This window comes from Antechinus flavipes, chromosome 4 (genome assembly GCF_016432865.1).
Source record: "Antechinus flavipes isolate AdamAnt ecotype Samford, QLD, Australia chromosome 4, AdamAnt_v2, whole genome shotgun sequence".
Lineage (NCBI taxonomy): Eukaryota > Metazoa > Chordata > Mammalia > Dasyuromorphia > Dasyuridae > Antechinus > Antechinus flavipes.
Window position 1 is genome coordinate 86,438,336 of NC_067401.1, and position 16,112 is coordinate 86,454,447.

The 16,112-nt window shown below is 36.8% G+C and overlaps 1 protein-coding gene across 7 annotated transcripts in view; it reads left to right on the forward strand.

The window, feature by feature from the left end:
* The window catches only part of AKT3 (AKT serine/threonine kinase 3), a 406,801-nt gene that overhangs the window by 386,240 nt on the left and 4,449 nt on the right, over positions 1–16,112 (forward strand). For all 7 annotated transcript variants that reach the window (XM_051993496.1, XM_051993495.1, XM_051993502.1 and 4 more), the window contains one exon: positions 11,216–11,318. In XM_051993496.1, the coding sequence (XP_051849456.1) occupies positions 11,216–11,318 (103 nt within the window). The remainder of the gene's footprint in view (positions 1–11,215; positions 11,319–16,112) is intronic.

Genomic DNA, 16,112 nt, shown 5'->3' on the forward strand with positions numbered 1-16,112 from the left:
GATGACTGAACAAGTTGTGGTTTATGATTGTAAGGAAATACTATTGTGCTTTAAGAAATGATGAGCAGATGATTTCAGAAAAACCTGGAACGACTTAATGTAAACTGATGCTGAGTGAAGTAACCAGAACCAGGAGAACATTGTACATGGTTCACAACAATATTGCATGATGATCAACTATGGTTGGCTTACCTCTTTTCAGTAATGCAATGATCCAAGACAATTCCAAAAGATCCATGATGGAAAATGCTATCCACATCCAGAGAAAGAATTGTAAAGTCTGAATAGAGATCAAATTATACTATTTTCTGTTTCTTCTTTCACAACAAGACTGATGTAGAAATATGTTTACTTGATTGCATGTGCATAATCTATATCAAAATGTTTGTCATCTGGAGGGGGGAGGAGAAAAGGAAGAAGAAAAAATTGGAAACTCAGTTCCAATTTGAGTTGGAATTACAAAAAATGAATGTTGAATACTATCTTTTCATGTAATTGCAAAAAATGAAACACTTTACAAAAAATAAATAGCTTACAAAAATACATTCTCTTTCCATAGGAAATATATGTATAAGACATGTTCTGATTCTTCCTGATTGTTGACTGAGTTATTGATTATTTGTTTATATTTTGATATTTTTTAAGAATTCATCATTACATTGAATATTCCAGAGGAATATTACTTGTTAGGTTTTAAGGATTATAAAGTAGTGTTTATTTTAGTTCCTTGGTCCATGACTCATTTCACTGGAGACATAATTTATTAACTGTATTCTAGCATAACAGGATTTAGCCTAAAGAACTTTCCATAGAGGTAAGCATATGTTCGGACTCCTTCTTAAAAGACTTGCTGCTGGTTGGTTTATTGATCCTTGTGGTTTGAGGGGTTATGTAGAAGATGATTGCTCTCTGGGCCGGGAAGAGCTATCTCCTAGGTAATCTAAGGCTCTTAGAAAGCTTTATTCTCTCTTTTGCATACACTGATTTGGGAATGCTTGTACTCCCCTAGGACAGATGAGATAGTCAAATTTCCTGCCTTTTCTGTTATTACCCCAGAAGAAGAGGTGGCTCTGCCTGCCAGCCATTCCTGACACAATTCCTTCAATTGTAGGGACCAAATGACCAATGATTGAGTTGGAATATATGTATGCATTGATGAGGGGCCAAAATCTGTGTCGCATTGAAAGGGGCTAGAGTATATACTTATTTCTCTGGGAAATGTTCTAGTCTCCCCCACTACACTAATGGTCATAAATGCATTTTCTAGACTATTAGTATGGCCTAACTAAAATTATTGAACCCCAGAGAAAAATTTACTCCCTAGCTAGAAATAACTTTTATTTTTCATCAGATTTCTTTTGGAGCAATGATCAGAATTGGTACCAAGAGTCGTAGTAACAAATGAAGACATACACATGCATACTAATTAGAGGACTAGTTTGTCAGACTTTAAATTATATTTGTCTGTGCTCATATTTAAATATTGCTCTTTGTGTCTATCTCAGAATCTAAGGTAGATTTTTATTCAGTACTTATTCTTAAATATATATTTTGGCATACCAATTAGAAACCTTTTCCTCTTGAGGTATATTAATCTCTTTTAATGCAAAGAAGCAATTCTCACATTAACATTTGTTTTGATTAAAATTATAATCTTTCAGCAGCAATATTTTAAAAAGCAGAAATTTAAAGCTTAACAATTTAGGTTATAAATGGATATTTTTCCAATCTAATACTCCCTCATCAACAGAACAGTATAAAGTAATACTCTTCTGTACCACTAGACTCTCTTTCATTCTTATTGGCCTATCCAACCACTCTTGGACCCTAAAGATTTTAGAAAAGAGAGCATAATCATATTCCCCAAAGCAACCATCTAGCAAAGTTTTTCCACAAAGTTTAATGTCACAGCAGTAATGCAACTATCCATGAAGTGAGCATCAGTTGTCTAAAGACAACTACCACAAAAGAAAATACTGTTATATTTTGCTTTGCCCTTAAAGTTATTTAATCTGTGATGATTGTACAGTTGTATAAATGTTGATTTTTAAAATTTGGCTACTTATATAATACTTTGGTTGCGATTTGCATCATATGAAAATACTTACTGAAAAGGAGTATATATAGTAGATTCCCCTTTGCTTGTAATATTTAGAGAATCAGCATTCCATTTTTTTTTGTTGTTGTTGTTATTCAGCTGTTTTTCAGTTGTGCTTGATTCTTTATTACCCTATTTGGAGTTTGTTTGTTTGTTGTTGTTTTTTTTTGGCAAAGATACTGGAGTGATTTGCCATTTTTCTTTCTCTAGGCATTCTGGTTACTGATATAATGAAATATAGTGATTATCTGTTACCAAGCATGTACAATAATATACAGATTCTTGGATTTGGAGACAGGTAATCTGAGTTAAAATTTTGGCCATGCTCTTTGAGCTTCAGTTTTCTTTTTGTAAAATTATGCATTGTACTAGATCATTTTTGAGGGACATTCCAGCTTTTAAGTCTGTGATGCTATGAGCTATACGTAGATATAACCCATACTTCACTGTTTTGGGTTTTGCCACTTAATCATTTAGTGCTGCTTAATAAATCCTCAAGTTCTCTCTTAGTAATACTTGATTGATGATCCTTCATTATATGGACACAAACAGCTTTTGCTGTTCCTTCTAATGCTGTATAATCCATCCCTATATTTCAGCTTAATCCTCTTGGAAACTGAAACTCTTAGGCCAGGGCTTCCAAGAAGCCTCTGGACCTTATCTTTTGTATTCTACTGCCTATCTTTCCTAAGAAAAGAGTAGTTAGAAGGGAGGTGGGAACCTTCTCATTGCTGTGACTGTGGTGGGAAAGATGTGTTCTAGGCACTCACAACTTTTATAAGTATGCATTTTCTCATAGAAGTAATATTATAAATGGCATTTAGATCATGGAGTACCAAGAGTTCCATGGATCAGCTTCATCATTGGTTAATTTAGACTTGAGAACCCTGCTAACACTTTTTATTTTCTTTCCTTTAGAATGTGAACACCTTCAGGGCAGGAGCATGTTTTGCCTTTCTTTGATTCTCTAGTACATAGAATTGTAGCTCATAGAAGTTGTTTAATAAATGGTTGTTGACTGACTTATATCTGTGTACAGTTCCTGGTATATTAAGCCCATATGTTGTATATGTTTTTGCCCATTTTATAGGACTTGGAGTGAGTTTATCATTAAAAACACTTGTTATATCTAACGATAACATATTGTTGACCATATATGTGATTTATTTCATCCAGATACCTAAATGATATAATCTATAGGAAAAAATTCTCTATTTTGCATTTTAGATATAAGAATTCTAGAAAAAATTTTATTAGAGTTTAGGTAATAGCTTAGGAATGATGCTAATTTTTTAAATGTTGGTGAACTTTAGAGAATTATGTTCACAGACTATTTAATTCTATGATCTCTTAAGAATTTTCTTTTCTCGCTTTATAGAGGTGAATTGAAGTAATCCAAAAATTCTCTTCCTTCTCCTAGTCTGATCACTTCAAAGAACAGTCACTCTGGGATTCTAATCAATTCATGGGGCAGGCCTGGACAAACTCTGAGAGAAATTGGTCTGGGAATGGGTTAGAAACTGCTTAAGTTTTTGATAAAAAATTATGTAAAAAAAATGTAGAGCATTATATCAAAATTGACGACTAATAAGAGAATAAAGACATGTCTAATTGATCTCAATTAGTCCAGAGACTTTTGACCAAAATACTAAGAAAATGCTTTCTTATTAGAATTTCTAAAAGAAGCTTTTAAGAAGTTATTACTGTCATTTTCCAACAGCCCTATCCCCATCTCTATCCCCCCCATGAAAACATTTCAAAGAAATACATTTAAGTAAAACAAACTGATTTACTGGCATGCAAATGCCTAATTTTCCAAAAGATGTTTTTCTTTTAGCTCCTACCCTGATCCTTTTCTCATTTTAGAAAAAAACAGTCAAATAAAACTGACCATTACAGCAACCACTTGTATCAGCATCTGATACATTGGCTATCAAAAGTGTTCCCTCCTACTGAGAAGAAAAATATGCCTTGATTTATGATATCTTTGTTAAACTTTCCAAAACATTGTAACAAAAATCAGGGAGTACCTGAATATTATTCATAGGGTGGAAATTCCTAAATCCTTTGACTAAAAGAAAATATATCTAACATGAAGGTGACTGAATATAATTGAAACTTTAAATTGAGGATTATTTCAAAATTTTGCCATACCTAAGCCAGCATTTAATATAGTATTTTCCTTGTATAGTGCTAGGGAAAAAAAATGGGATTAAATAATTAATTGCCTCATGGCCAGCCTTCTGGTGACAAGCTTCTGAAATGACCCAAGCTGTTAGATGTATATGCACTGTGGACAAGATTTCCATCACCAAGTCCATTTTTAGCTTTTCCAGTTGCTAGAGTTTGGAATCTGCTGAACCCAAATTCATCTCCAAAGCCATAATGAGACAGAAGAAGACATTAAAGGAAGACAAGTGGTATAATAAAATCAATTTATCTCATTGTTTTATTAATAGCAATGAAGAGCAATGAAAAAAATTTTCCATATTCCCTCAAAGAATCAGTTTAAAGCAGTTCTCTAAGGTTGCTGTGTATTTGGTATTTCTCTGTACATTATGGGATCATCCTGGTGACTTGACCAACCTTTGCAAAGTTCAGGCATCCAGTAATGACAATCACCTTCACTGCCATAATCACCACATTCTCTTTACATTTGTTTGCTTTGTATATATTTTAATTCATTTGTATGGGTTCCTGTAACTTCACAGAATGTAAGATCTTTGAGGTCAAGGGCTGGGTTTTTTTTTTTTTTTTCCTTTGTGTCAAGGCAGATAGTTAAGACATAATAAAGGTTAATTGGTCAATTTCTATCCCGTTTAGTCAAACTGATAATAGTGGAGATGGCAGAAAGTCTTTCAGCAATAGCTACAGCTTTCCCGGCACATTTCAGAACTAACATTGAGCCTTGACAGAAAATCAAAGGTCAAACATGACAATGGCTAATGGTCAGGGAATTGGGAAACATGTCCCAATTGGGGACAGCAGCATCTATTCATCTTATCATCTCTGTGGCCTGATTATAAGTGGCTTCTCAGAAAATGTGGAAAGGCTATTATTCCTGATTAAATTCACTCCTTGCTCCAGTCCCACTCTGTGTTGGAAAAAAAAAAAAAAAGTGGAAATAATACCTCTACAGAAACGCTTGTATGATTTAGTAGCCCTTTGTATGTAGATTTTTATGTAGTATGGAGACATATATATGTCATATTTGTATGTAGTATGAAGATTTCATAAAAAAAGAAAACTCTAAAAAATGATTTGTTCAGCAAGAAAGTGTATCTGTTGAGTTCAGCACCTTAAATATGGAATGCTGCAGTTCCTGAAAGAATACCTAAGAAAGCCCTATTTTTTCCTCCAACTTAATGTAATTTTTTTTGTCTATTAACTATTATTTTATTTATGTTTTTATTATAACTTTTCATTGACAGAACATATGCCTGGATAATTTTTACAACATTATCCATTGCACTCATTTCTGTTCCGACTTTTCCCTTCCCTCCCTCCACCTCCTCCCCTAGATGGCAGGCAGTCTTATATATGTTAAATATGTCACAGTATATCCTAGATAAAATATATGTGTGCAGAACCAAACAGTTCTCTTGTTGCACAGGAAGAATTGGATTCAGAAAGTAAAAATAACCTGGGAAGAAAACAAAAGTGCAAACAATTTACATTCATTTCTCAGTGTTCCTTCTCTGGGTGTAGCTGCTTCTGTCCATCATTGATCAATTGGAACTGAGTTAGATCTTCTCTTTATCGAAGAGATCCACTTCCATCAGAATACATCCTCATACAGTATTGTTGTTGAGGTATATAATGATCTCCTGGTTCTGCTCATTTCACTCAGCATCAGTTCATGTAAGTCTCTCCAGTCCTCTCTGTATTCATCCTGCTGGTCATTTCTTACAGAACAATAATATTCCATAACATTCATATACCACAATTTACTCAACCATTTGATGGGCATCCATTCATTTTCCAGCTTCTAGCCACTACAAACAGGGCTGCCACAAACATTTTGGCACATACAGGTCCCTTTCCCTTCTTTAGTATCTCTTTGGGGTATAAGCTCAGTAGTAACACTGCTGGATCAAAGGGTATGCACAATTTGATAACTTTTTGGGCATAATTCCAGAATGGTTGGATTCGTTCACAACTCCACCAACAGTGCATCAATGTCCAGTTTTTCCGCATCCCCTGCAACATTCATCATTATTGTTTCCTGTCATTCTAGCCAATCTGACAGGTGTGTAGTGGTATCTCAGAGTTGTCTTAATTTGCATTTCTGTGATCAATAGTGATTTGGAGCACCTTTTCATATGACTAGAATTGGTTTTAATTTCTTCACCTGAAGATTGTCTGTTCATGTCCTTTGACCATTTATCAATTGGACAATGGCTTGATTTCTTATAAATTAGTCAATTTTCTATATATTTTGGAAATGAGGCCTTTATCAGAACCTTTAACTGTAAAAATGTTTTCCCAGTTTGTTGCTTCCCTTCTAATCTTATTTGCATTAGTTTTGTTTGTACAAAGGCTTTTTAATTTGATATAATCAAAATTTTCTATTTTGTGATCAATAATGATCTCTAATTCTTCTTTGGTTACAAATTTCTTCCTCTTCCACAAGTCTGAGAGGCAAACTATCCTATGTTCCTCTAATTTATTTATAATCTCATTCTTTATGCCTAAATCATGGACCCATTTTGATCTTATCTTGGTGTACGGTGTTAAGTGTGGGTCCACAGCTTAATGTATTTTTTAACCAAGGATACTTAGTTTTCAGTCACAAATGTGCTATTGAGTGACTCAGTACTTAAAGTTAAGATCTTCCTGCTTTGCTTATGCTTGGACTACTTGAATGCAAGCAAACTTTCCAAGATTGGTTTTAAGTTGGAGTTTCTAATTATAAAAGAGAGTACTGAGTGCTTATGAACAGAAGAAAAGCAAGAGGGCATGACACTGAATAGCACCTGCTAGCTATAAAATGTAGAACAGTTATTTGAGAATGTATATGAAACCAATCTAGCTTTGTAGACTTTCTTTTTTCTATCTAAAATTGAGTTGTCAGTTTTCTTAAAAAAAAAATACAGTTGTTAGTATTTTTAAGAGACTATACATTTGTGAAGTCCAAATCTGAAAATTTAATATTTGCACTTTTTATCTTTTAATATTTCAACTAACAAAACTTAAACCTCATAACTTTGGCTTTTCTTGTAGAAATAATTGATGTCCTGGAAATACTTCCAATCCCACTGATTCCTAAAGCAGAACATTGGTCTAATTAGGGTTCATCAGCCTTAAACTTGCTTTGACTTTATACTTGCTCAGAGAAATGAAGGCAAAAATCAGTTTTTCTATAGGCACAAGCAAAATATGATTGCAAACCTTTAAAAACTACTCCCACTCTTTTTAGGAAAGAGGGTTTGGTAATCATCACCGAAAACTCTGTACCCTCCAAACCATTGTAATGAAGTCCCCATAGCTTTCTGATTGCTACAACTTAGAAGCAGGGGCACACTTCAGTCTTCATTTGCTGTGATATTTCTGTAAAAACTGGTAGTTTTGATCCCTAATGACTTGATCTGACCTCTGAGTTTAGTTTTAGACACGTCCCTCCTCCTTTTCTAATGTGTGGTGTTATATAAAAAAAAAACACTGGATTTGGAATTGGAGTCTGAATTCATCCCTGAAGAATTGCCGCTCCTTGCTACCCTCCATTATCTCCTATGTAAAATGGCTTTAAATCTTTGATTTCTTTTCTTCCTTTTCTCCTTTCTCAGTGCGAGTGACCACCAAAGCTCTGCTCTCAGCCTCCCTCTGCCTCTGCCCATAAAAACAGAGACATAGATGCAAATATACCTGAGTCTCCCAATTGAGGCATCTCTCCCTGTTTCTTTCCTGTGACCTCTAGTCTAGCCTTTCCAGTTAGCTATTGCACATTTCTACTGTGCATATCTCAGACTTAGCATTCCTGTTTCTGACCTCATCTTCTCCCCAGTTTGCACTCTTTTTCTAGTTTTCTTTTTTAAATTGATCTTTTGGGTCACTCATTCTTGAAACTTTGGAGCTTTCCTCAGATCTCTCTCCCTCATTCTCCACAGCCAGTCATCAAGTCCTTAGGGTTTACTTCAACAAATTTTCCTCACAAAATGTTATCACTCCACCTAGGCCCTCTACTTCTCTGTCTTAGTATTCTGTAGTCTGCTATGTGGGTTTCCTGTTTCCTCCCTCCACCTCCTTTGCTCCTCTCTTCCTATAGCTATCAAAATAACCTCCCCAGCACACGGTTTAACTGTGTCACTGCCCTGATCAAAAACTTTCAGTTACTTCTTATTTACAGTAGGATAGATAAAATATAGAATGCCTAGATTGGCATTTTAGAGTCTGGTTCTGACTTACAGTCTTTTTTCATATGACCACCTTTCACATACTTTGTGTTCTAACACAGTGGACTCTTAGTTGTGCTCTGATATCCCCCATTCTCTTCTACCATTATGTGAAGACTCTACCATCCTACAGTTACAAAATATCCAAGATGACAAGGATTTGAATGGCTTCCAAAGTATACTGCACACTTAAATTTTATATATATATCCAGTATTTTGACAGACTTGGTATTAAGGGTACTGCCAAGGGTGAGGATGAGGAAAGAGTGGACAAAGCTTACCCCAAATACCCATCAAAGGCCTCTGATGGAATGGTAAAATGACTAATTTGTGATCAAAATAATTAAACTTAAAATAAAAATAATGCATTTGTATAGGACTTAATGGTTGCAAAGTGTTATAAATTTTGAGTCTGATACCTCATTGAGTATATATGGGTCTGACCATTTTATAGACTTGAATAGGTTACATGGATTCTCCATGGTTTCCTCATGAATGGTAGGGCCATAATTCAAATCTAGATCTTGAGACTCTCTATCCAGTGTTTTTTCTACAGTGGTGTACTTTTGCTCATGTGTGACTCTATAGATTTAGAATCAAGAGCCTTGCATTCTAAAATTGGGGCAGCCAGGTGGCAAAGTGGAGCAACCACAGAGCCCAGGTAAACCTGAGTTCAAATTCTGCTCTAAACATCATTCATGTGGCCCCGAGCATGTCATTTAGCCTGTTTGTCTCCATGATCCTGGCCAACTTGAGTTAACCTCCCAAAGTTTCAGTTTGCTAAAATTGACCTCACTTACCAGGCAGTAATAGACTTTGTAAACTTAAATCAGCCTGATAGTACCTAATAGGCAACTTGTTAGTTCTGGGGATAGAGACAAAAATGAAAGTTTCTGCCCTCAAGGAGCTCACATTGCTTGGGACTATTTATTTGAAAGTTAACTATCACAGCGGAGACTAGAAGCAGGGCTCCCCACTTCCTCCTGGGAAAAGTAGTATTTATGCTAAAGATCTTTAAACTGCCATGGACAGACTGCCTCAGGTGCACCCTGAAAGGCATCATGCATGTGTGTGCAGTGTTGAACTTGCTTCCTTGTTGAAGAAGGCACACTTCCCTTCTGCCTAGTGAGTTGCTTTCTCATGTCAAATCATTCTGACAGAACAGTTAGAAAGAAATCTGTCCTGGCAGCTTCTGTAGGTTTGCCTTGGTCCCTGGCAGAAGGCCCTATTCCAGGTGGGGGGATTAAAGGGTGCTGAGAGGGCAACCACATTGTTCTATAGTATTTATTACCCGTTGATAAATAGAACTAGGATTAGATTTAGGCCCCAAAAGAGTGCTTAGATGAATCCACGAGCTTCAAATGACAATTTGTGTATTTGGTACTGAGAGTGGGGGAAAAAAAGAGTGAGAAAGGAAATGAAAATTGCTTAGTTAAATGCTTGCCAAGAACTGAAATGTAGTAATTTACTTTTAAAATGTGTTTTGAAATACCACCAAAACCTCTTATTATATTGGCTGTCTATTGGAATGGTTTAAGTAGTTTTACATTGTTGTTTCACATAAAATTTGATATCTTAGCAGTGACAATTTTTGATCAAAAGACCCCCACATTGATTTGATCGTATAATGTGGAATTAATTCTGCTTTGGAGAAATTTTACCAAACACACCAATTTTGATTCTCCTATTTTTATCTTTTCCTTCTCATATAAAAATGTTATTCTAAAAAGGCCTTATTCTCCTTAAGAATGACTTTATATATTATCTTTCCTTTATTTTTCTGCTCAAAACGTCATATTTTTTATATTAAAACAAAAGGAGATGTTTAAACAGATTTTATCAGGATACCAGGACCAGCTTCACAGGTAGTTGTTCTATTGATCTTTTTTTTTCATAGCCAAGGAAACTGAAAGATCATATGATCTCAACCTCTACCCCAAACTCTTTCCCTGTCCCTTCTCAATTCTCCTTCACTTGTACTGATCAAAGACAGTTGCATGGCAGAAATGTTTATGCTTATATATCTTATCAGGATCAAAAACAAGTTATTTTGCTTTGTGAAATTCAAAAACACTGTCCTGCCAGTGAATTAAGGATGAGGTTTAATTGTGAAGATCTACTATTGCTAAGAAACTCAACCAGATAGCATAAAAATCAAAGGTTCATAGATTTCAAGCTTAAAAGGACCTTATAGTCTATCTAGTCCATCCCTTCATTTTATAGATGAGAAATGGAGGCCAGGAAAAGTGAATTGACTTGTCCAGACAAGATTTGAACATGAGCCTTACATAAATAACACAATTTCCCTTGCTCTCTCCCTCTCCTATCTCCTCCCTCTTTTTCTCTTTCTTCCTCCCTTCATCCCTCCCTCCCTCCTTCCATTTGTCTCCCTCCTCTCTGTGCTAGGAAAAAAAAATATATATATATATTTCATTATTGACTCTTCATCCATAGGGGAGAGGGAAGGAAACCACTCTCAAGTTCTTTTCCTATCACAACAGCCAAAATATCCATTCCTCTGCAGCTTCCTCCAAAATACCTTTGAGTTGAAAAAATTCAAAAAAATTGAGGCACAAGAAAACTCATGCTCATACAGTGAATCAGCCAAGTAGCCCTCTGCCAGCCACACCTAACTCACCATTTGGTGAGTGACTATATCTGTGTGGTACTTGCCCTTTGTTGTGATTAGCATCACTGATGACACTTTGTTTCTTTGCTCCTTCAGCTGGTACCTCCTTTTAAACCTCAAGTAACATCTGAGACAGACACCAGATATTTTGATGAAGAATTTACAGCTCAGACAATTACAATAACACCGCCTGAAAAATGTAAGTAAATAGTAAGTAGTAAGTATAGTAAGTAAGGCACTGACTAGGATGGGGAAATAGTGCATGTTTTACACTACAGAGATATTTAAATCTGAATTCAGCAGCAGGGTGAATATTCATCTTAAGAATGTAGTCTTTCAATGAAAGTGGTGAATAAAATGAGAGAGAGAAATAGAGGGACAGGGAGAGACAGTGACACACACACACACAGACAGAGAGTGAGAGAGGCAGACAGATAGATACATGTGGAGAGAGAGGGAGGGAGGTCTAGTTAGGTGTAAGACTTAATTTTAGGATGAAAGATTGTAATCTGAAATAATCTGAAATGTATCTGTCACTGATGCCTTCTTACTTTTTAACCCCTCCTGACTTGCTGCTGCACTACAGTGCAGACCTCTCACCAGCAGTGTAAATGTGTTGTAAGCTGTTGTGATGCTTCAGGTACCTTGTATAAGATTCACTTGAATTCTGTTCTGATGAATCTGGAAGAGAAGCAGGCCCTAAATTAATGTACTCTAGTGGAAGAAAGAGTAATCAGACCCATTTTATCCCTGTTTCCATCTGTTGACAATTGCTGTTTCTCAGGGGTATGTGTATGTCACCATCAGTCCAGAAATGAAGATCAAACTGTGATTGAAAGAAACTTTGAGGAAATGAAAGGATTTTCGAAGTTTTTTTTATTTTGCACATGTAAAAGCCATGTCACACTATTTTAAGAAAGAGAAAAAAAGCTTTGCCCAGACTATTACCATGTGCTGACGCTCAATGGAAGGGAATCCACATGTAGAGTACCATCTCATCCGTTTATAGAGTCACAGAATTCCAGAGGTGGAAAACATCTCAGAAAATGAAGTAGTCCAAGCTTTCCTTTTGTATGAAATAGCCACAGATTGAAGGCTGTCATCTAAGGTGACATGTAGATCCTACTGTTGCCTTACAAGTACATGTAAAAATCCTGGAAAGGAGAGAAGAGTTCTAGAAAGAACCCCCTGTGTACATGTGCTACCAAAAGGAGCCTTGGGAGGGGGAGGGAAAAGGGCTGAGAGCACCCCAGGCAGCCCAGCTGGACCCTGCTTATGGCCCACAGCACTTAAAGATTTTCAATGTGCTGTACATTTGTTGATTTCATGCTCTGGGAGGTAGGTATTTCCATTTTATTGACGAAGAAAGGGAGACTGAGAGTGGTGAAGGGAATCACCCAATGTCACATAGCATCCAAGACAGAATTTGAAGCCAGATTTTTCTGACTCCCAAGTCCCAAAGTCTCATCCTAACTAACCAGCTGCCTTTTACAATAGGATTTAGAGTTGGAAGGAACCTAAGAGCTTTTCTAGTTTCTGTTCATTTTATAGACAATGAAGCTAAGTACCAGAAAGAGTTATTTAAATGCCAAGTTTATACAGATCCCAAGTAAGAGAGCCAAAATTCTCTCTCGATTCCTCTAACTTCAAATTCAGTGCTCTGACATCAGAAGGCATTTTTAATCATCTCTAGAAGACAATTTGAATTTTATACATTTGTGTTTCAGAAATTTTGGTTATTAACATAAATTATAAACTCAGAGATCTCAAAATCTTTAAAGAATATTAGTTAGTCTCAGAAAGATAGACTATAGGTTAGAATAGTGAGATACATGAACCCTTCCCCAACTATAATTCTTAGATAGATTGCTCAGCATCCACTCCCACCTGTAAGCCTGTCCAAGGCCGAGCCTGGCCAGACGTGGGGTACGGGCCTCGCCACGCGGCTCAGATTTCTGACACGGCGTCCTTCTTGTGACATGGCGCTCGGAGATGGCCCAGAGACCACACAAAGACCCCTCGGATGAAATGGGCCTCACGTTGTCCAACTGACAAATCTCGATGGGCACTTGGCTCCTATCCAGGAGATTCATAGAGGAGATCAAATTGATTAGGTTCAGGAAAAGTTTTGTATCCGTCCCAGTAAAGAAAGAGGTGATTGCCTCTCTGATTGTGTTTTTTTGCTTAGCAGAGAGGGAGACGCTGAGTCTGCCCAGGTAGTTCTCCTGCTGGCCGTCTGGCTCAGATGCCTGTGCTGCTCTTGGCACCGGCTGTCAGATTATTTCTAGGTTCTCTGTTGTAGAGTAATAGGCTCATTGCTCGTTAACTGCAGCCCCTCCATTGTGAATTGCCTTTCCATTGCCTTCCATGCATGTGCCGTGGTCAATGGGCACGTGCACTAAACGATGTTGTAACTCTAATCATTGGCTCTATCTTAGGCTCTCTCAAAGGACAACTGAAGGAGATTCAGAGAAACATTGAACTGTGATTACATGTAACATAATCTTTACTCCATGCCGCTTTAAATAACAGAGCTGGTTAGAAATCCTGGGTAATTCTTTTGGCTGTGCAGAGGCAAGCACAGAAGCTTTGTTCATAAAAGTCCACAACAGTTCCACTGGTTAACGATTGTCTTCCCACTCACCACCTCACTCTGAAAATGCAGATTATAGTTATTTTTTTTAGTAGAGACCAGCAGTTGGAGAGGCAGAAATGTTCCAGCTCCGACAAACAGCTGCACCAGCATGCCAGATTGTCCTTACTGTTGTTAATTAATTGAACAGATTTTGAAGACAAAGTATTATGTTGTTGGAGCCATTGATGGCCCGCCACCTTTACTGTACAGAGGGACTTTCCTTGAGATCTGGTGGTTTGGCTTTTGTTGCCATAGAATTCAATTTGTTAAGTTGATCAAGAAAACCAGATAGTTTTCCATGTGTCCAGATACTAAGTGAGAGCAGTTAATATTTCTACATTCACCAATCCAGGTATTTTGCCTAAAGGTCATCATTGGCATTATCTTTGTCAATTTTTTAAAACTACCAAGCCCACATAACTATCCCTCTGAATCTTAAGGACAGCTATATCCACATGCATGTACATACATACTTCATATGTATACATGTACATAATTCTTCATGAGGTCACATATGTCATCACAACATCCAGGCCTGGAGACACAACCATAGTAGTCATTTTAAATTCCATGTAGTCTCCAATTCTACATTAGTACAGTAATTAATGTCTTGCCAGGGCTGAGGGACCTTTTCCTGGCTCCAGCTTCTCTTGAGGGCTCTTTTTATGTTTTTGCATTATCCCTCACTGCAGGGATGCCCAATGGAAGGTGAGCAAAGGGATAAAATGCTAAGAAATCACAGCCGTGTGACATCAGTAGGAAGCCTGGTATCCCAGTGGCTGAAGATGCCACAGATAATGTAGCATGTGGATTTTCTTAATTAGAAAAATATTTTTATGAGGACAAGATAGTTGCCTTCTCTGAATTCATAAGTAACATAGAACCCTGTTGGCAGTGATTTGGATCTTCAGAAGAAGAAGCTAGATGGGGTTTATACACTAAATGCAGGACTCTTCCTGTCCCCTCATCAGAGGGAACTCTAAGGAGGCTTTCTATGGAGGCCTAATAAGATTATGGCCTGTTTGTGCTTCTTTTTGACGATGAGAGTTCAAATTACACCAGATTTTCTACATCTTGAGAGTGCTTGAAATTTCTCAGCAAAACAGAGCTGTTTATGTGGAAAAACTTTTTTAAAAATACAATTGACTCATGTTATAAAGATAGCAGGGATTTCGGCTTCTGTGTCTTTATAGAATGAAGAATTTTATACATTGTGTCTCAATAGATATTATTCCCTACCTCTCATGAGACAGTGAGTCCTGTGAAATCCAACAACTAATAAGATATGTTTGTTATATAGTTTTCTTGGTAATGAACCATCTGATAAGAAAACAACATTTCCCCAAATAAAATAATCTACAGAAAATAAAAGTGGATTACTTCTAGGAAAGCAGATAGATGCTAATGGCATAGGCATTAGATAGAAGGAAACTGAGTCCTGCCCTAGGACCCTAGTAGTACTAAGAAATGTAGCCCCAAGACTTGGAGCATTCGTGAACAAAGTACTATTGTGTTACTACCCTATCAGGCCTACTCAATGCTTAATGAGGACTTGGTATCCCAAAACAATCAGGAATGGATTCTCCTTCTTCTTGTGTTCATCCACTACCTTTATTACTAGCATTGTACCCATTTGGCTTATAATATGTTGTTGTGTGGGCTCAGTTCTGGATGCTTCATTACATCCCTCCTTGCCCTAGACATTTACTGTTAGATAACACACATGATGTGGAGGCGGTGCAAGCTTGTGCAGAGCTTCTCTGATGAGATGCTCCTCCTCTCTGAGAGAGAAACTGAGACACAGAAAGAAGGAAAGAATGTGCCTTCACAGGAGGAAGAGATGGGCATCAGTAGGTCCCCAACAAGTGTTTGTTAATTTCTTGATTACCGCTTGATAGCTGTGCTTTGGGTGCATTGTAGACACCCAACTGTAGATAGTGTCACCATTTTTTGGATCTTCTGGATTGAGAATAAAAAAGAAGAAACAGAAAAATTGAGGCTTTATAAAAACAGAAGCTTCTCTTTTCTATGTTTTAAGAGAGTATAAAGCATTCTTTTTTTCTATAGCAAGGCTATTAAATGTCACATTTGTAGACATGATGCAAGCATATTATGAAGTGGCCTAAAATGTGTCTCTTACTCTGTTTTTCCTGATATTTTAAAGAGAGGCAATGAAATGGCCAAGACAAGAAGAGGGTGGGAGAATGAAGTATCCCTTAAATGAACTGGGTATATTCAAAGAATTGGGACTCACTATATTGAATAGACAATTATGGCTAATTCTTCTACTTATACAGCAGAAAGAATAAAATGAAATGTGCTTTAAGGATAGAGGTAAGATTTAATTTAATTTAATGC